This window comes from Mauremys mutica, chromosome 4 (assembly GCF_020497125.1).
Source record: "Mauremys mutica isolate MM-2020 ecotype Southern chromosome 4, ASM2049712v1, whole genome shotgun sequence".
NCBI lineage: Eukaryota > Metazoa > Chordata > Testudines > Geoemydidae > Mauremys > Mauremys mutica.
The window spans coordinates 159359902-159380062 of record NC_059075.1 but is presented as its reverse complement, the minus strand read 5'-3'; the positions used below and the strand labels follow the sequence as shown (position 1 = coordinate 159380062).

The 20161-nt window shown below is 58.4% G+C and overlaps 1 protein-coding gene across 1 annotated transcript; it reads right to left on the bottom strand.

Annotated features, from left to right (window-relative positions):
* Positions 1-1459: 1459 nt before the first annotated feature.
* Positions 1460-12485, bottom strand: LOC123370025 (RING finger protein 112-like). Its single transcript, XM_045016178.1, has 14 exons — positions 11932-12485; positions 10969-11075; positions 10413-10728; positions 7764-7979; positions 7076-7213; positions 6756-6860; positions 6528-6578; positions 5810-5866; positions 5619-5705; positions 5326-5455; positions 5073-5203; positions 4260-4313; positions 3458-3532; positions 1460-3152 (listed from the first exon to the last, which is right to left on the bottom strand). Exons 2-14 carry the CDS (start codon positions 10989-10991, stop codon positions 2631-2633), a joined length of 1905 nt encoding a protein of 634 aa, XP_044872113.1. The 5' UTR covers positions 10992-11075; positions 11932-12485; the 3' UTR covers positions 1460-2630.
* Between the last annotated feature and the right edge of the window lie 7676 nt (positions 12486-20161).

Below are 20161 nucleotides of genomic sequence, written 5' to 3'. Positions count from 1 at the left end.
TTGAGGTTGTGCACATGGAATTTCGTCCCCCTTGGCCCCAGACATGGGCTGCAGGGACGTTGGCCACCGCTAGGAGGCGCTGGACCCAGACGACCCAAGCTCACACAGAGAAGACAACGCCAGGGGGAGGGGGAAGGAATTGGAAGGGTCCCACCGCTGCCGTTCCCAGCACCCCCTGAAGGAAGGAGACGATGGTGCGCACAGGGGCGCTGGAACAGTTTGTGTAGTGGGGGAGCTGGGAGCCATTGAACCAAACCGTAAGCCCTGCATATGATGGAAACCACTTCAAGCCAGGGGGTGTGGCAGCCCCCCCAGTCCCCCTAGTTCCAGCACTAGGGGCATGCAGGAAACTCCGTGCCAGCCCCGGACCTACCGTCGGGCTGTTTCTCCCTCTGGATCCCTGGGCTGGGGAGGGTCTGTGAGTGTCTGGTCCGGGGGGCAGTGGCTGGGTTCTGGGCAGGGGAGGGCCCCACAGGTGGGTTGGGGGGGGTGAGTAGACGCCATCCAACTGGGCTCAGGGTGGGGGGACAGAGAAGCAGGAACTGAGTTTTCAGGGTTTCTTCAACTTTCTACACCTGGGGGAATATATATATTAGTATTTTGAAATAAATTACCAAAATAATTGGTGTGATTATATATCGTGTTATTTTGACAAATAAAATGTACAGAATTTTAAACTATGCGCAGGATTTTTAATTTTTTTGGCGCAGAATTCCTTCCCCCCCTCCCCGGAGCAGTTTAAAGCCCTTCTCTTAACCAGAAGTTGCATCTTCCCCTAACCGAATCAGAGCTGACGGTTTCTGTGGAGACTTGTCCCAAAACGAGGAACTCGCCATTCAAGGTTCGATGAGTCAGAACTTCACCGTTATTTAAATCTGGGAGATTAGTCTTTAGCACTCCCCAGGGCCGTCATTTACAGGTGCTCCGACACACACACACACTCAGCTGTACATTGACCCCCTGACACAGTAACCCAAATATCTTTCCGTGTGTTGGGCACAAAGGAGAATGGTTAAATGCCGCCATTGCTCTGCGACTGTCCTGCACCCAAGACCCATTGACTGGCCACCTTCCAGAAGAACCCTAACCTCTCCTATTGAGCACTGTGCAGACCATAGTCTCACGTGACTTCTATTCTCTCTTGCTATGTACTGAGAGGTGCAGCCTCTGAAAACCTGCAGCTCTGGATATGAGGTTTCCAAGGAGTTCTTCGGAAGATAGAACTCAAAGAGCAGGTTAAGGGGTGACTGGATCCCAGGCCATAAGTACCCACCTGGGAAACAACTATTTGATAATGGGTCCTTCAGTCTAGCACAGAAAGGTCTAACATGTTCCAATGGCTGGACGCTGAAGCTAGACAAAACTCAGACTGGAAGTAAGGCAGAAATTTTAAACAGGGAGAACAACTGGAACAATTCCCCGAGGGTCATGGCAGATTCTCCCTCACTGGCCATTTTTGAATCGAGATGGGAAGTTTCTCTAACAGGTCGCTCTAGTTCAAGCAGGAATTAATTCAGGGCAGGGTCATGCCTGTGTTACCCAGGCCTGGAATCTGTGAGGGGAAGGGGCGCTCCCAACTCACCACGGCCAGGCCAGGATGGAGCTGACCCCGTACCTCTAGAGGGGTCTATCGGATCGTAGGCGCCTGCGGAGGCTGGCGTGGAACAGCTGGAGAATCCCGCCAGCCCGAGGTCTCATTGCTTGGAAATCCCCATGCCCAAGTCCTGGCCTTTCACCAGCGCTGAAGGGGGGGAGCTGAGCCTTCCTGTGGAGATGGCCAGACGGTGTCCCCTGCTCGGCGTGTGTCCATGGGTGTGGGACCGATTCCCTTTAGCTTCGGATGGTTTTATAGCCCTCCCGCCGAATAAAGAACGATGCCTGTTTCCTGGGCAGCGCTTCCTCTCAGTGGAGCTCAAACCCCTCACCATCTTCCAATGCATTATTACCCTCATTAGACAGATGGGAAACTGAGGCACGGAGCAACTAAGTGACTTGGCCACAAGGTCACAGAGGAAGCCCCTGGTAGAGCAAGAAACCCACGTCTTCCTGTGCCCTCTCCCCTGGATCCACCTTCCCGCTCAGAGATCTGTCCCCCAGGACCGGACCACACGACTGCCGTTGTAGGAACTCAGCCAGGCGCCCGTTGTCACCCCCAGAGGGTGATCTAGGAACAGGACCGTCGGCCGGGCGTTTCCAAGCATTTCACGTTGCAGCCGGAGTGGCCCTGCAAGGTTGGAGGAAGGCAGAGCGAGAACCGAGGGCTGGAAGTTAAAGCCAGACACACTCCCATCGGAAACGAGGCACCGGATTTTTCACAGCGCGGGTGATTCACCAGTGGGAAAGAGGTGGGGTCTCCGTCTCTTCTGGCTTCCGAGCCAGACTGGCCGCCTGTCCGAGAGATGGTTTAGTGCAACAGGAGATGTCGGGCCCAACGCAGGGGGAAGTGGGCGGCGTTCTCCAGCCTGGGTGGCACAGCAGCTCAGACGAGAGGATCTAAACGTCCCTTCTTAGAATCTGGGGGCGATGGCTCCCTGCTCTGGGGTGGCTTCTGGGGGACGTGTCTGGGCCACGCTGCAGCCCCATCACCCCATTCGTCAGCCCCAGATTTGGGGGAGGGGGAGGGACACGGATCAGATCAGGGGTCTGTCATCGGATAGATCCTCAGTTCCGTCCCCTTCCTCCCTCCCGCCACCAGCAGCCTCGGCCTTCTGCCTATCCTTCCGGGCGACGTTCCCACCCATACCCCCTCCCACACCCCCACCCACGACGATCCCGGCCGCGGCGCCCGTCCCAACCCCAATGGCCACCACCTCAGCCACGGCGAGCGCCCCAGCCGCCTCGGCAGCGATGACAGCACCAGCGATCCCGGCACCGGCAGCTCCGCCCACCGGTCCCAGGACCAGCGCCCCCGCCCCCACGCCCGCCAAAATGGCGAATTTCTTGAAGCGCTTCCCATAGATCTCCAGGAAGGTCTCGGCCTCCCGTGTCAGCTCCTCCTCCAGCTCCGTCAGCAGGGCCTCTTTCTCTGGCGCCAGCTCCTGCATGTCCGTCCGGCACCGCCACAGCAAGTGCCCGCGCCGCTCCGCGAACTGCTCCGCCATCTTGCTCGGCCGCACCTTCAGGCAGGAAAACATGTTCTGGGAGTCGCCATCCTGCACCCGCCGGGAGAGGAGACAGCCAAGAGCGTTAGATGGGGCAAGCGCTGAACTGATCCCACCCCCCGACCGAGACAGGGGCCCTCCTCACGCCAGTGCGGCACAGACCTGGACTGAGGTCGGGCCCCCCCTCGGGCCAGGCCCATCACACAAACTCAGTGAGAGACCATCCCTGCCCCAAAAAGCTCACAGGCTAAAACCCCCGAATGCAGGGTCATTCTCCCCCTTTGATAGATGGGGAAACTGAGGCCCAGAGAAACTCTGACCTCCCCCCTCCCCACCCCCCCCCCCCCGAGACTCACCTTCTCCTTCAGAAAGAGAGCGTGGTCTGCGCTGGCCCTGTCCAGGACTCTCTGGTTGTGGAAGGCGATGGCCATCTGCACGGGGAGGACACGGCTGGGGTGAGCCACAGTTTATGGGGCCCCATCTCCACCTAGTGGCTGCAGCGTCCACCGCAGCAACCTCATGTAACAGAGCGACACCCACTAGCCAGTGTGAAACTACAACTCCCATGAGCCACTTCAGCAGCTCAGCCAGGCACCCAAACTACAAGCCCCATGATGCCCCACAGCCATGGACTCCCATGATGCATCACCTCCCTCCTCTGTGGTGCATCATGGGAGCTGCAGTCCCATCAGAGAGCTGATTTATGGGGAGAAAAGGGAGCATGCCGAGCCAAACTATTATTCCCAGGAGACACCACAGAGGCATTTCCAGATCGAAGTATTTTGGCTTTTGATATTTCAACGGAAACTCAATTTTGTCTGCAGGAAAAAAAAAAAAAAACATTTTCCAACAAGTGGTAACACACTCCTGAGATGCAGCCACCTCTGGGTCGGAGCAGCTGGAAACAGCCACACACAACACTGCATAGGGATGGCTCACCCAGTGCTGATGCAGCCACTTCTGGGGTGGGACAGCTGGGGAATAGCCTCACAGCAACCCCACACGGGGATGGTTTGCCCGACATGAGATGCAGCCACCTTTCGGGCGAGGCAGCAGCAGTAAGACAAAAGTAGGAAGCAGTTTTACATCGGAAGTGAATTAAGGAGGTGGGAGACACCCCTGGATCAGGTCAGAGGCAGAGACAGGCAGAGAAGGTACCTGAGTGGGAGAGGAGAAGCCACAGTGATGTTTCTTCATCAGATCAGAGAATTTCTGCAAGGAAAGCACAAGAAATCACAATACAGACTCCACGGGGCTTAGGAAAATGTGAACATGGGGACGGCTCGCCCGGCGCTGAGATGCAGCCACCTCTCGGGCAGGGCAGCTGGGGAACGGCCATAAGACAACGGTAGGAATCAGTTTGGCGGGGAAATGAAGAGCTTCCCTGGATGATGTAGGAAGGCTCAGCAGAATCATCCAAGCTGGGATTCTGCTAGGATAGAAATACGACCCCAGTTCGTAATTCATAAAAAAAATCAGAAAAAAGTTCTAAGCCCCTACCTGCTCCCCGCAGCACAGCGCCCCCTAGTGCCACCATGGAGTATTGGGGCCAGCCCTGACTGCCGGGGAGAGCGTCCCTACAGACCCCCCACCCCACTCCCTGCAGCACAGCGCCCCCTAGTGCCACCATGGGGTATTGGGGGAGCCCTGACTGCCAGGGGAGAGTCCCTACAGACCCCCCAGCCCGCTCCCCGCAGCATAGCGCCCCCTAGTGCCACCATGGGGTATTGGGGGCAGCCCTGACTGCCAGGGGAGAGCGTCCCTACAAACCCCCCACCCCGCTCCCCGCAGCATAGCGCCCCCTAGTGCCACCATGGGGTATTGGGGGCAGCCCTGACTGCCAGGGGAGAGCGTCCCTACAGACCCCCCACCCCGCTCCCTGCAGCACAGCGCCCCCTAGTGCCACCATGGGGTATTGGGGCCAGCTCTGACTGCCAGGGGAGAGCGCCCCCTACTGAGACCAATCCCCACCTTTATCTTGGCAGCCAGCTGTGTCCCAGTGAGCAGCTCCCCGTGCCGGTCCCTCCAGACGTGTTGACTGACCGAGCCCACCAGGGCAGTGACATAGTCCCTCAGGCTGTCCCGGAAATCCTCATCCATGTCTGCGAAGGGGAGGGAGATGGCAATGAACCCGGAGCCGGAGCATCCCCCCATGTCCCGTTCCCCGGCAGAGACGGAGACGCCCCATTGCCCAGGCTCAGAGCCGCTGTCCCGGGTCCGTTACCTCTCAGGCTTCCCCGGTTTCCAGTCATGATCCGCTTGCCGGGGAAGGGCATCAGGTAACAGCGGCTGCTGCTTCTGCTCAGCACTTCCAGGGCCTTGGGGTGTTTGCAGGGGGAGGTCGCTGCCAGCATCTGCCAGAGCCGGGGGGAATCGGCAAAGTGAGACATCAACAGAGGGAAATACCCCGGGACCCTTCCCTGCTCCCCAGACCCAGCAGGCCCTCGCCATGGGGCCAGATCGGAGCCAGCGCCCCCCCAGAGGGCAAAGGCCCCACGCCCCATTCCCCACAGTCACCTGTCGGACGTCTCTCAGATGCTCCTCCCCACCGTCGCCTCCAAGGAGCGTGGAGCTGCTCCAGTCCCGCACCAGCAGGTCTAGGTGCTGCAGGGGAGACGGGACGATGTCAGGAGGGGAAGGGTGAACCCCTCGGGTGTGGGGCAGGGGGTGGCTGGGGCAGGGCGGGGATGGGGGGGATGTTGTCTCACCTGAATGGACTCCAGCCCGTATTCCTTTCCCACCTCTTCGGCCACGTGCAGAAACATCTGCAGAGCAGAGAGGGCAGGGGGGTGAGTCTGGGGCTGGGATCTCTGGGGCAGGGAGGCAGCGTGTGCCCTGGGGGTGGGTGGGAGTGGAAATCCTACCAACAGCTCCCCACACACAGCTGCAGCTCCAGCTTGGTCTGGGTCTGGCACCAGGGTCCCACGGCTTTCCCTGTGGTGCAGAGACACCCAGTGGCCAACGAGCAGAACTGCAAGTCCAGGTTCCCCTCTCCCCTGCCCCATGCCAGGGGCTCCGTTTGCCCCGCCGTCCCCGATGCCCACCAATGGTAGGAACAGAATAGACCAAGATACCAAATACTGAGACTTTCCCAGACTCCGGGCAACACCCGTGTTCTCAGTAAGCCTGGGGCTCGGGCAGGAGCGAATTCCAGCCCCTGGAGCAGCACAGAAGCTGGGCTCTGCTGGATACAGCCCCAGGACTCCTGGGTTCTATCCCCAGCTCTGGGAGAGGAGTGGTGTCTAGTGGTTAGAGCGCAGAGGGTGCTGGGAGCCAGGACTCCTGGGTTCAATCTCTGGCTGTTCCACAGACTCCCCATGTGACCTCAGGCAAGTCACTGAGTCTCTCTGGGCCTCAGTTTCCCCAGCTGTAGAATGGGCAGACGACCCCATTGGGGCTGTATGAGAATGGCGCTGCATCCTTCACCTCCAGATATTCCAGATCAGGGTCCTTTATCTGGCTGGAAACATTCAGGATCTACAAGTAATCAGAGAGGACAGGGTGAGATGCAGAAACCAGCACGACCCACTCCCTGCAGCACAGCGCCCCCTAGCGCCGCACTGGGGCATCGGGGCCAGCCCTGGCCGGCAGGGGAGAGTGCCCCCTGCTGAGCCCTGCCCCGTTCCACGCAGCACAGCGCCCCCTAGTGCCAACCTGGTAGGAGCCAAGCAGCATGGAGAGGGCGGAGAGTTTGACGCTGGTCTCTGTGCCTCTGGCGATGTCCATGGAGCCCTCGGTGTCGACCAGCAGCACGGCCACCTGGGGGGGGAGCCACAGGCCGGGGTCACACGCCAGCTCCCCGATCTGCCCCCTGCATGCCCCAGCACCAGGGGGGCACTGTGCTCCCTGCCTCCCCTCCCAGGCCCCGGGCACAGAGTCCCCCCAGCCTCTGTCTGCTCTGCTCCCCCAAGGAGAGATCTGCTGGGGTCACTCATCCCCCCACCCCATTTCCACACCCTTCCTCCTCCACTCACCTTCCCCCGCTCGGTGGGGACCCAGAAGGGCTGACTCCAGGCCCACACCCCCTTGGTGACGCTGCGGGTGCCAACTCGCCACTCGAACCCCTCCAGGGGCTCCTCCTCCCGGCCCATCCAGGATCCGTCCTTCCCTTCCTGGGGGGGGGGGGGAGACACGGGGGGAGGGGCAATTAGTGCAGGGGGGCAGGGGGACTGTGGGTATTTTATTAGCAGGCAGGTAGTGTGGGGACCGGCGCATTGGGAAGATGATGGACAGGCAGCCTCAGGCTGAGACAGACACACGGACGAGGCTCCAGACGGACACACGGACAAGGCTCCAGACGGACACACGGCTCCCCACTCCCCTGACACAGCTGACCCGACGTGGCCGGGGACACAGGTCACAGATCTGTGCTGGTCTGAGCCCCTCCAGCAGGGGGCAAGAGTTCAGACCACTGCTCAGACAGCATGAGACGAGGAGGGGTGAGGTACCAGCCACCCTAGGGCTCCCATCCCCATGCACTGCCCTGTGGGAGGGGAATGGGGTCTAGTGGTTAGAGCAGGGGGGGCTGGGAGCCAGGACTCCTGGGTTCTATCCCCGGTTCTGGGAGAGGAGTGGGGTCTAGTGGTTAGAGCGGGAGGGGCTGGGAGCCAGGACTCCTGGGTTCTCTCCCTGGCTCTGGGAGGGGATCCGGGCTGCACTCACCAGGCTCCGGAGCCGGCGCAGCAGGTAGTTCAGCAGGAAGGATTTGCCCCGGCGCTGCTCCCCGACGATGGACACCAGGCAGACGGGGGCGTCCCCCACCCCACCCTGCTCCAGGCAGCGGCTCAGGGCCTCCTCGTCCAGGGTCAGGCCCCCTTCCTTGTCCAGACGCACCAGCTGCACCGGGTGCCCCGGCTCCGGCTGAGCCCCCAGCCCCGGCTGCAGGGACAGAGCCGGGTCAGAGCTGGGACCCCACCCCTGAGATGGTGAGTCCCCTGTGCCCCAGATCAGAGCCCCTGTGCCCCATTCCCAGCCCCTGAACCAGCCAGTCCCACCCTGGGCCAGATCCAAGCCGGTGCCCCCTAGAGGGGAAAGGCCCCATGTCCCATCCGTTCCAGCCAGCTAACCCCCCCCACTGGGGTCCCCTGGATGGCGTCACAGGCTGTTTGCTCGGGGGTTAATTTCTTATCAGCAGATCTGAGCCCTGAGGCCCAGCTCCCCCCTTATCAGCCCAGGGACCTGACCGGTTGCTAAAGGGACACAGGAATCCCGTTAGCCGGCCTCCCCTCTGACCCCAGGGCCCCAGCCTGGGGCTGGGGGTGCTGTGCTGTAGGGTGCAGCCATGTGGCTGTTCCCCAGCTGCCAGGGCCGCCCAGAGGATTGGGGCCTGGGGTAACGCAATTTCAGGGGCCCCTTCCATAAAAAAAATTGCAATACTATAGAATGCTGTATTCTCATGGGGGCCCCTGCAGGGCCCGGGGCAAATTGCCCCACTTGCTCCCCCACCACGGACGCCCCTGGGAAAAATAAACCTTCCGCATCTCGGCACAAACCCAGTTTTGAGAAAACTTCTTTACAAGGTTGTCAGCATCAGCTAGTGCTAAGAGGCACTACAGCTCATTAGATGGTTGGACAGATATTTTCCGTCAAAACTTTTTGGATCGAAAACTAGGGGTTTTTAAAAAGCAGAAATAAATCACGGACAACGGCTGCTTTCCTTCAAAACATGGTGTGGGTTTTTTTAAATTGAAAAGCTGAAATTAGTCTGCCAAACCCTGAACATGGTTTGGGGTTTCAGAAGTGTGTGGCCAAATATTTGCTGCTTGCTGTGTTTGATTGTTTAAAGCAGGGGTCGGCAGCCTTTCAGAAGTGCTGTGCCGACCCATCATGTATTCACTCTGATTTAAGGGTTCGCGTGCCAGTCAGACATTTTAACATTTTTAGAAAGTCTCTTTCTATAAGTCGATAATATAGAACTAAACTATTGTATGTAAAGTTAATAAGGTTTTTAAAATGTTTAAGAAGCTTCATTTAAAATTAAATTAAAATGCAGAGCCCCCCGGACCGGTGGCCAGGACCCGGGCAGTGTGAGTGCCACTGAAAATCAGCTCGCGTGCCACCTTCGGCACCTGTGCCATAGGTTGCCTACCCCTGGGTTAAAGAAACAATAAAAAAATTCTGCTTAAAAAAAATCCAAAACTTTTGAACCACTTCGGCTTGTGACCATACGCCTGAGCCCATCCAGGCAGAGATTTTTCCAGGTTTCTGATACTCTGCTGGCTTCCTTGGCTCATATCTGTCTCCATAACTTTGGGTTCATTTAGGTTAGAACATAAGAACGGCCAGACTGGGTCAAACCAAAGGTCCATCCAGCCCAGTATCCTGTCTACCGACAGTGGCCAATGCCAGGTGCCCCAGAGGGAGTGAACCTAACAGGCAATGATCAAGTGATCTCTCTCCTGCCATCCATCTCCATCCTCTGACGAACAGAGGCTGGGGACACCATTCCTTACCCAGGCTGGCTACTAGCCATTAATGGACTTAACCTCCGTGAATTTATCTAATGGAAAAGCTCACAGCTCGGCTCTTCTGCAAGCCTCAAACTGCTGAATGAGCTCTAGGGTAGGGAAGGCTGCGCCTCCCAGACAGCCTGGCCCTGCCCCCTATCCGACCCCCTCCACTTCCTGCCCCCCAGAAACCCCTCCCCCAACCACCCCTCCACGACTCCACCCCTGCTCCCTGTCCCCTGACTGCCCCGACCCCTATCCACCCCCCCGCTGAGTCCTGACAGACCCCCAGAACGCCCACAATCCAACCCCCCCATTCCCTGTCCCCTGACCGCCCCCCCAACCTCTGCCCCCTCCCTGTCCCCGGGACTCCCTGCCCCTTATCCAACCCCCCCCCCAGCCCCTTACCCCCAGCTCCCCCCTCACCCGGAGCCTCAGCTCAGCGCATCCAGGAGCGTCCCTGGACAGCTGCAGCGTGGCTCCGGCAGGGCCTGAGCCCCTCCCTGCTCAGAGCCGCGTGGGGAGGGGGCGGGGCTGAGAGCTCCAGTGGGACCCGAGCTCCCTCCGCTCGGCGAGGAGCTCGCAGCCCTGCCCCCCGACCACACGACTCTGAGCGGGGAGGGGCTCAGGCCCCGCCGGAGCCACGCTGCAGCTGTCCAGGGACGCTCCTGGATGCGCTGAGGCTACGGGAGAGGGGCGGAGGCGGGGTCAGGCTGGGGCCAGGGCGGGAGCCTTGGCCGTTCTCGTGGGGGCTCCTGCAGAGCCCGGGGCAAATTGCCCCACTTGCCCCTCCCTCTGGGTGGCCCTGCCAGCTGCCCCGCCCCAGAGGTGGCTGCATCTCCGGACCAGCCATGGCTGCACCCACCTCAGGGCTCGCTGTCCCTGTCGCTGTCGGCGTCTCTTCGCATGGCAGGTCTCTGATTTTCAACACCAGGCTTTTGACGCGTGTGTCTGGGATCATCCTGTCCCTGGAGCAGGGAGCCCGGCACTCGGGGCACTGGGACCCCCAGGCCGAGACCCCGCTCCAGTGAGCTGCGAGGCAGCCCCGGCAGAAGTTGTGGCCGCACTCGATGGAGACGGGGTCCTCCAAGATGTCCAGGCAGATGGAGCAGGTGATGTCCTCCTGGAGTCGCTTCACCATCCCCTGTGGAGGTGGCTTCGAGGAGGGGGGTGGGATTGGCCTGGAGACACACAGCAGGGGGCCTGTGTGCCAGGACTCCTGGGTTCCATCCCAGCTTGGGGAGGCAGGAGATTGGGGTGTAGGGGATAGGCCAGAGGGGCTGGGAGCCAGGACTCCTGGGTTCCATCCCAGCTTGGGGAGGGGAGGGGAGTCTGGGAGGGGCTGGGAGCCAGGATTCGTGGGCTCTAGCCCCAGCTCTGGAGTAGGTTCCACCTGAATTGGATGGGACTGGAGCACTTACCCTTTATTATTTGCATTTCCCATAATGCAGCAGGTGACAGGCCGGGCTCCGGTTCACCGATCTCCCCTCCTCCTGGGCTGGGGCTAAAGCCAAACTCTGCTGGAGAACTGAGACATCAGGACACCCAGGGAGTAGCCCCCTCGCACCCACCCTGCTCAAACGGGGGGGGGGGCTGGCAGAGGGGGAAACTGAGGCACAAAGCAGGGCTGGGACACTCCATGTCCTAATCCCACTTCTTGAGCTCTGAGTTCCCCAGTGCTGTCCTTGTGTACTGGGGACACCCCCCATCCCCACTAGCACCCCAAGAAATGAGCAAACCCTCTGTGGCCAGCGCCTCATGCCACAGACCCACTGCACCCAGAGCCCAGGGGTCCCAGCTCTCAGCTTCCCTCCCTCACCGTTCTAGCCCCCACCTCTTCCAGAGCTGGGAGAGAACCCAGGAGTCCGGGCTCCCAGACCCCCTGCTCTAACCACCAGCCCCCACTCCCCTCCCAGAGCTGGGGAGAACCCAGGAGTCCGGACTCCCAGACCCCCTGCTCTAACCACCAGCCCCCACTCCCCTCCCAGAGCTGGGGAGAACCCAGGAGTCCTGGCTCCCAGCCCCCCCTGCTCTAACCCATTAGACCCCCACTCTCCGCCCAGAGCCGGGGAGAAAACCCAGGAGTCCTGGCTCCCTGGCACTAAACACTCCTAATTTCCGTCTCTGTTGAAGGAGGAAATCCCACGTCTGCAGCCGTCACACCTGCGGAGAGCCCGCTGCGCTCTGCGCCCCCCTCCCCCTCCGGGGCGCAAGTGCCCCGGGCGCAGCGGGATTTTCAGCCTCTCGGGATTTTTAAAGCAGAGCTGGGGATTGGCGGCCGGGCGCGGCTCGCTGCGCGGGGATCCGCGGGGCTGCGCTGGTGGGGCCGGGGCCGGGGCCGGGGCCGGGGCCCAGCCGGAGTCCGGGGAGTGGCTGGGATTTACCTTAGGTGCCTCCCAGGTGCCACTGGTTCGAAACCAGCAATTCCGATCTCAGGTGGGTTGTGGGGGCGGGGGGGATAGACCGGAGGGGGCGATTCTGCCCCCCGGGGGTGGTAGTTGCCCCCCGTTACCTGCCGCACAGCTCCTCTGCCAGTGTCCAAGATTTTCCCCTGGGGAAACGAAAGTAAAAAGTCAGGTGGTTTCTATTTCCTCCTGCCCAGCAGCCCGGCTCTGACACCCCAGGAGATTGGCTACCAGGGCGGGGGAGGGGTGTAGCCAGAGGGGAGGATATTAATAGCCACTGGGAGGCGGGGGCTGGGAGGGGAGCCAGGACTCCTGGGTTCTCTCCTGGCTCTGGGAGGGGAGTGGGGTCTGGTGGGTAGAGCAGGGGGGGCTGGGAGCCAGGACTCCTGGGTTCTCTCCCTGGCTCTGGGAGGGGAGTGGGGTCTAGTGGTTGGAGCCGGGATTCCTGGGTTCTCTCCCCAGTTCCGGGAGGGGAGCGGGTGGGGCTTTGTGGGTGGGGCTGGCAGCCAGGACTCCTGGGTTCTCTCTCTGGCTCTGGGAGGGGAGTGGGGTCTAGTGGTTGGAGCTGGGAGCCAGGACTCCTGGGTTCTCTCCCTGGCTCTGAGAGGGAAGTGGGGGGGGTCTTGTGTTTGGGGCTGGGAGCCAGGACTCCTGGCTTCTCTCCCTGGATTGGGAAAGGAAGTGAGGTCTAGTGGTTAGAGGAGGCGGGGCATTGGGAGCCGGGATTCCTGGGTTCTCTCCCCAGTTCCGGGAGGGGAGTGGGGGCTGGTGGGTTAGAGCAGGGGGGGGCTGGGAGCCAGGACTCCTGGGTTCTCTCCCTGGCTCTGGGAGGGGAGTGGGGTCTAGTGGTTGGAGCCAGGATTCCTGGGTTCTCTCCCCAGTTCCGGGAGGGGAGCGGGTGGGGCTTTGTGGGTGGGGCTGGCAGCTAGGACTCCTGGGTTCTCTCTCTGGCTCTGGGAGGGGAGTGGGGTCTAGTGGTTGGAGCTGGGAGCCAGGACTCCTGGCTTCTCTCCCTGGCTCTGAGAGGGAAGTGGAGGGGGGTCTTGTGTTTGGGGCTGGGAGCCAGGACTCCTGGCTTCTCTTCCTGGATTGGGAAAGGAAGTGAGGTCTAGTGGTTAGAGGAGGCGGGGCATTGGGAGCCGGGATTCCTGGGTTCTCTCCCCAGTTCCGGGAGGGGAGTGGGTGGGGCCTTGTGGGTGGGGCTGGCAGCCAGGACTCCTGGGTTCTCTCCTGGCTCTGGGAGGGGATTGGGGTCTCGTGGGTTAGAGCAGGGGGGGCTGGGAGCCAGGACTCCTGGGTTCTCTCCCCAGCTCTGGGAGGGGAGTGGGGTCTTGTGGTTAGAACAGGGGGGCCAGGACTCCTGGGCTCTCTCCCCAGTTCCTGGAGGGGAGTGGGTGGGGCCTTGTGGGTGTGGCTGGCAGCCAAGACTCCTGGGTTCTCTCCCTGGCTCTGGGAGGGGAGTGGGGTCTAGTGGTTAGAACAGGGGGGCCAGGACTCCTGGGTTCTCTCCCCAGTTCCGGGAGGGGAGTGGGGTCTGGTGGGTTGCAGGCGGGGCCTAGCAGGGCTCAGTGTAGACATAAATCTCTTTTATGCACATTCCCTTCTCCCATGTCCAGGACAAACCCGTTGTGCTGCCGGCGAGGGGCGGCTGCAGGCCCTGGCTGCGTTCAGCCTGGGGAGGAGACGGCTGAGCTGGGAGGGGAGAACAAGGGTCCCTCTAAAGAGGCCGGGGAGCGGTTGTGCTTCGTGGCCGGCGCCGGGGGGGGCAGAAGGAAGCAGCTTAGCTTGCAGCAAGGGGCTGGGAATTAGGAAAAACTTCTCGCACTCTCAGGGTCGCTCCGCTCGGGACCAGGCTTCCAGGGAGGTTGCGGGATCCCCATCACACACCGGTCAGGGCCGGCCTAGGTTTCCTTGGTGCTGCCCCAGTGCCGGAGGCAGGACTTGCTGCCCTCTCCAAGTCCCTTCCAGCCCCACATTTCTCAGCGGCTTCGTCTCCCACTGCAACGTTTTCACTCCACCCCCCGGTCCCTTCCGGTGTTTGATCACTAGTGCTGGGGACGCAGCACCCCCCCTTCAGAATCACATGCAGGGGGCGCTGTGGGGCTGTAGAAGGGGCTACCTGGAAACCACCCCCCCACGGAGACTGCCCACCTCCCAGCGAACCGGGCCCAGCTGGGTGCCCCAGTCCTGCCCCTTAGAGGCATATTCAGAATAGCTCCCTCCTCTCCGAGCGATGGGCTCAGGCTCTCTGCAGACTCAGGCACATGGGCAGTCGCCGGTTGATCGCCACCCCTCTCCCTTCTGCATCTCTTACGTCCCGCAAGCAGCCGGGCACAGCGGAGGGAGCTGGGCGGGGATGCCCTGATGGCAGGGGGAGGCGGCAGGTCCGGGGCACAGTGCTGAAGAGTAGGACGGGGCTGATGACAGAGGGGCTGGCGCTGCTGATGGTGGTGCCAGGGGCTGGGGTTGGGGAGTCAGAGGTGCTTTTGCCCCCACCCACAGAGCCCACGTGGCTCCCTCCCAGATTGGGCTGCCCACCACCAGCCCCTCCCCCCCTGCAGCTCACAACCCAGGCCAGGAGTCAGGTCCTAGCCCAGAGTCACCCGGGTTGCCCAGCTGCCCCTCCCCAGAGGCAGCTGCATCTCAGTGCTGAGAGATTGGGATCAAGGAAGGGCCCCTCAGACCTACCCCTCAGCATCCATTAACCAGCCCCCTATCGCCCTAGGCACATGGGCCACTGCAGCGACAGCACACCTGAGCGACGGCAAAGCCCAAGGAGCCCAGGAAAGTCTCCCAACGGGGGGCCCGCCCGTCTAAGCCCCAGGGGCTCAGGAGAGGGTGGAAATGAGGTGACACCCGAGGGAGCGGGACGCCTGCTTCCATGGACACCGCGGCTCGCTGAGCACTGGGGGCTGACCAGCCCTGGCAGACCAGGAACGGGGCACTGAATAGTACCATGGGGCACAGGCACCGACTTCTCCTCGCGCCGGTGGGTGCATGACCCCACCTCTGCCCCTGGCCCCGCCCCGACGCCACCCCTGCCCCGCCCCCATTCCAACCCCTTCCACAGAGTCTCCGCCCCCTTCCTTCCCAAAATCCCCACCCCGGCCCCGCCTCCTCCCCTGAGGGTGCCACAGTCCCCCCCAGCACGCCGCTAAACAGCTGGGAGGTCGGGGGGCAGCGCGCTTAGGGGAGGAGGTGGAGGCAGAGGAGGAGGAAGGTTGGGGGGTTGGGGAGCTTAGCACCCATTTTTCCCTGTGGATGCTCCAGCCCCAGAGCCCCCACAGAGTCGGTGTCTATGCCATAGTGGGGTCGACCTCTCCCCCAGCCCGCACTGGGGGAAAACCCCACAGAAACGCGGCTCCTGGCGGGTGTCCTGGGCTAGACCGGGCCCTGCGACGCCAGCGCTGAGGCGGCACAACCACAGCAGCGGTGTGGACACAGGTATCCGCAGCATCGTGCCCGGGTCACGAGCAAGTACCCGGGCCCGTACCCGAGTCCGATTGAAGGTCTAGAAAACAGCCCACGAGCAGAGCCTGGAAAAACCTGGGTTTGGTTTGTCTGGGACGAGCCGCCCGAGGGTGGCACATGGGAACGGTTGCCAAGTACGTAAAAGACTGTTACAAAGAGCAGGGTGAGCAATTGTTTTCCTTAGCCACCAAGGGCAGGACGAGAAACTGCCGCCAGGGAGAGGCAGGTTAGACACTGGTTCAATCAAAGGCAGCCCTGACGCACTGGTGTAGCCCTCTGCCCTGCGGCAGAACTGTCCACACGTCACTTGGTCGTCTGGTCTCTGGTCCTTCCGAAAAACTGGGGGGGGGGGAGGGAATTATCATTTGGGGTTGATCTGAAAAAAACATTTCCCCCCCCAAAAAAAGCCCAAAAACTCCAGGGGAAAAAATTGTTTCTGGTCCAATGAAACTTTTCTTTTGGCGAAAAGTTGAATCTGAAAACAATCAAACCATTTCCAGCTTTGGGAGGATGTTTTCCCCCCTCGATCGAACGAATTCGACACCAAGGCCTGAAAGGTTTCAGTCAAGCCAAATCTACATTGATCCGTCTTCAGACTTTCACCCAGCGCAGGGCTGCAGCTCAGTGAGGACGGAGGTCTCTGCTACCATCAGCGGAGGAAGGGCTGGCAGGGACCAGGCCTCATTTGCATCTTGCTTACCCCCAGCATTCGAGAGTCAGTGTTTTGGTCTTTGGGTTAAAATTTGTTGAAGTTTTGGGTGCGTGGGAAATGAAATTGTGGCTATTCTTATTATGGGATGAAAGCGCAACGGGGCTGTTTATATGCCCTGAGAGAGGGAGATCACCCTAAGCGATATTTCAGTCGCAGAGCAGTGGGCAGTGGAGGTTGAGCACAGACCAGAGAGATGAGGATGGTGTTTTCTGATATGGGGAGAAGGACCCAGAGATCGATCTCCTGCGAATGTTTCCAGCTGCTGGAATTCAACTCTCCCAACCTGTGAGTGGGGTGTAACAAAGTGAGGTGCTGGAAGAGCCTGGGGTGGGGGGTGTCTTACTTCACACTGTTTGCTAGGGAAACTGAGGGGCAGGACTGTTCCTCTAGATCTAATGAGGCCGTTTCCCTTACAGGTTATACATACAGAGTATGGACATGCTGCGTCCTTTTCCCCTTAGCCCTTGTTTCAGACCGGGGCTCAGCACCTGGCAGAGGGGAAGTGTTTCTGCCAATCACACTCAGGGAAGATTTTTAGGATTCTCCTAAGTTTCCGGGTGGGGCCTCAGTGACTGTGCTAATTTCAAGAGGATCCCCCCCCCAGCTATTCACACCCCACCCTTTGCACTGCCATGAAGCCCTGGCATGATTCCAGTGACACCTCAGCCCAGCTGAAGAAAGGTGGGGATTGAGAGATGACAGACTGGGCAGGCGACGGGAACAGGCCCGTACCAGAGACACTGACAAGAGCAGGTTGCCGGGTAAATGTCATGCTCCTAAAACTGCTGGTGATTTCGGCACACAGGAGTCCGGGCTCCCTGGCATTCAGGGCCGTCCTTCAGCGTACACACGCAGGGCACCTGAAAATTTGGGGCACCACTGGGTCTTAGTGTCCACCCACCTGACTTTCCTATCCCTGTTCTGACCCTTCCTGTAGGCTCCCACAACTGCCTGCCAGGGAGGCAGTGAAAATGAAAAGTGAAAAAGCCTCCAGCCTGCCAGCCCTGTTAGTACAACCCTGAAATTGTTAAAGAGCCAGTCAAGAGGTGATGAGCCATTTCACAGGCCTGTGCAACCCCCGGGATACACTGTCAGTTTCTGAATGTACTGACAAAACCAGTTGTGCATGACTGTAGGGGTGAAAACATTATCTAAAGTTGGATCTGTTCTTATCAGTTTCCTCAGAACACGCCCGTCCACAGGACCTTTGTTTAAAATTTGCTTTAAAAATGTTTCATGAGTGAGTTGCTGAAGATTATAAAATCACATCTCTAAAAAATCCCTGCATCGATTTTTAGATGCACAATCATCTTTAGCCTTAAATGCTTGGATCTTCAGACATACCGTTTTTAAAAGAAATCCTTCAAAAGACCCACCCTTAGCTAAAATACACATTTTAATTACTATAGTAAAAAAAAACTTGCTTCCAAAGTCTTCCTGTCCTTTCTGTCCATCCCTTTCTCCCATCACCCCCTCTGCCCCCCACACACACACATTGAAGAGACCTCTTAAAGGAACAACACCCCTTTCCTTCCAGATATCTGGACAAAGAGTTTCCCTTTCTTTACTTCTGACTATCTGATGAACTAGTTTTAAGAGAACCCTCCAGCAAAATCAGTACCTACTAAGATATAAAATCCTTTGTTATGCCTACAATCTTTAGAAACATATTTTTTAAAGTTGGTGAAATTTCATAAACACGTCTGTTGTTATGGAGATCACACACAGTAAATTAGTGTTCCCTTTTTCTAAAAGCAATGAACATTGTTATGAACACACTAAACCTCTGTGACTGATTCATTTAAAAGAATGTCTTTGTTTCAGTGAGTTAAATATGTAGTAATCTGGAATGATTACCTTATGAAGGCTTAAGAGTACATTTAAATATAAAATCAGCTTAGAAATACTGATTAAGAAAATGTAAAACAGAGCAGAGCTGCATCACGTATTCCATAATATTGACTGTTGTAGTCAGCAGGACAGCTGACTCACCCTTAGTACAAAGGTTTTGCAAATAAATCTCTGAAAAACTTCAGGGCGTATCAAAAAACCTGAAAACCCAAGTTTAGTGCTTTGAGATAGGCACCTTCTGCATGTCCATTCTGCGTGAGGGAGAGGGTACTGGGGTCTCTGTGGGGAATTGTGACTCTCCGCCACCGTGAGGCGGGCCGGGGGGTTCGTTATCCTTTGCTGTCTTGTGCCTCTTGCATCTTGGTTACCCCCAGCGCTCCAGAGCGAATGGTTTGGTCATTTTGGTTAAAATGCATTGACGGTTTGGGTGCGTGGGAAATGAAATTGTGGCTATTCTGATTGTGGGATAACAGGGCTGTTTATATGCCCCGCATGACGGAGATCACCCTAAGCGAAACTCCGGTCACAGAGCAGTGGGCACTGGAGGTTGGCCATGGACCAGAGAGATGGAGACAGTGTTTTCTGATATGGGGAGAAGGACCTGGAGATGGAGCTTCTGAGAACACTCCCAGATGCTCGAATTCCACTCCCCCAGCCTGTGAGTGGGGTGTAACAAAGTGGGGAACTGGATGACCCTGTGGGGGGGGTGTCTTACTTCACCCTGTTTGCTAGGGAAACTGAGAGGCAGGACTGTTCCTCCAGAGCTACTGGAGCAGGGTGTTTCCTTCACCGGTTACACGTCCGCATTGTGGACTGGTCAGTGTTACGTATGCCCAAATTAATGCTGATGAGACGAGTCGTTTACCAGGTTTGGCTAGAAATCCTTCTAGCCTGGTGTAGATAAATCCCTGTCTTAAGCTATTTTGTATCATTCATTCATTCATTCATGCCCGTCACCCCAACCGGGGTATGGGCCACCAACCACAGATCTCCATAGTCTTCTATCCTGGGCCATTCGCTCTAGCTGGTTCCAGGTATAGCCCATTTTTTTGCTATCAACCTGAAGGTCGCGTCGCCAGGTATTTCTTGGGCGGCCTCTTTTCCGCTTGCCTTGGGGGTTCCACTGCAGTGCCTGTCTGGTGATGTTGGTTGGCTGCTTGCGTAGTGTATGTCCTATCCAGCCCCACCTTCTCCTTCTAATTTCTTCCTCTGCTGGGAGTTGATGGGTCCTCTCCAAGAGGTGGATGTTACTGATGGTGTCTGGCCAGCGGATCTGGAGAATCCTTCTGAGGCAGCTATTAATGAAGGTCTGGATCTTCCTGGTGGTTGTTTTGGTTGTCCTCCAGGTTTCAGCTCCATACAGTAAGACTGATTTCACGTTGGAGTTGAACAGTCGAATCTTTATTGCCAAAGACAGCTCTCTGGAGCTCCAGATGTTCTTGAGCTGTAAGAAGGCTGCTCTTGCCTTACCAATCCTTACTTTGATCTCTGCGTCTGTGCCACCCTGCTGGTCGATGATGCTACCTAGGTAGGTGAAGGACTGCACTTCTTCCAGGGGGCTTCCATTCAGTGTGACTGGGTCGTTGCTGATGGAATTGATCCTAAGGATCTTGGTCTTGTCCTTGTGGATGTTGAGGCCAACCTGTGATGACGTGGCTGCCACTACGTTGGTCTTCTCTTGCATCTGCTGTTTACTGTGCGAAAGGAGTGCAAGGTCGTCGGCAAAGTCCAGGTCATCAAGCTGGGTCCACAATGACCATTGGATTCCATTCCTACGCTTGTAAGTGGATGTCTTCATAATCCAATCGATGACGAGAAGAAAGAGAAGTGGTGACAACAAGCATCCTTGTCTGACTCCGGTTCGCACCTGGAAGCTGTTTGTGAGCTGCCCTCCATGGATCACTCTACAGTGTATGCCGTCGTATGAATTCTTGATCAGGTTGACCACCTTTGCTGGGATGCCATAGTGCCGAAGGAGCTTCCAGAGGGTCTCTCGATCCACGCTATCGAATGCTTTCTCATAGTCAACAAAGTTGATGTACAACGAGGAGTTCCACTCCATAGACTGCTCGACTATGATGCGGAGCGTTGCTATCTGGTCCGTGCATGATCTGTTCTGCCGGAAACCTGCCTGTTCATCTCGTAGCTGTGGATCGACGGCATCCTTCATTCTCT

Coding starts and splice junctions, on each gene's coding strand:
- LOC123370025 (XM_045016178.1), bottom strand. CDS start 10,991: ATGGGAAATGCAAATAATAAAGG. Junction 7,980..10,412: donor CAGGGACAGCGAGCCCTGAG/GTGGGTGCAGCC, acceptor CTGTCCCTGCAG/CCGGGGCTGGGGGCTCAGCC. Junction 7,214..7,763: donor TGCGCCGGCTCCGGAGCCTG/GTGAGTGCAGCC, acceptor CCCCCCCCCCAG/GAAGGGAAGGACGGATCCTG.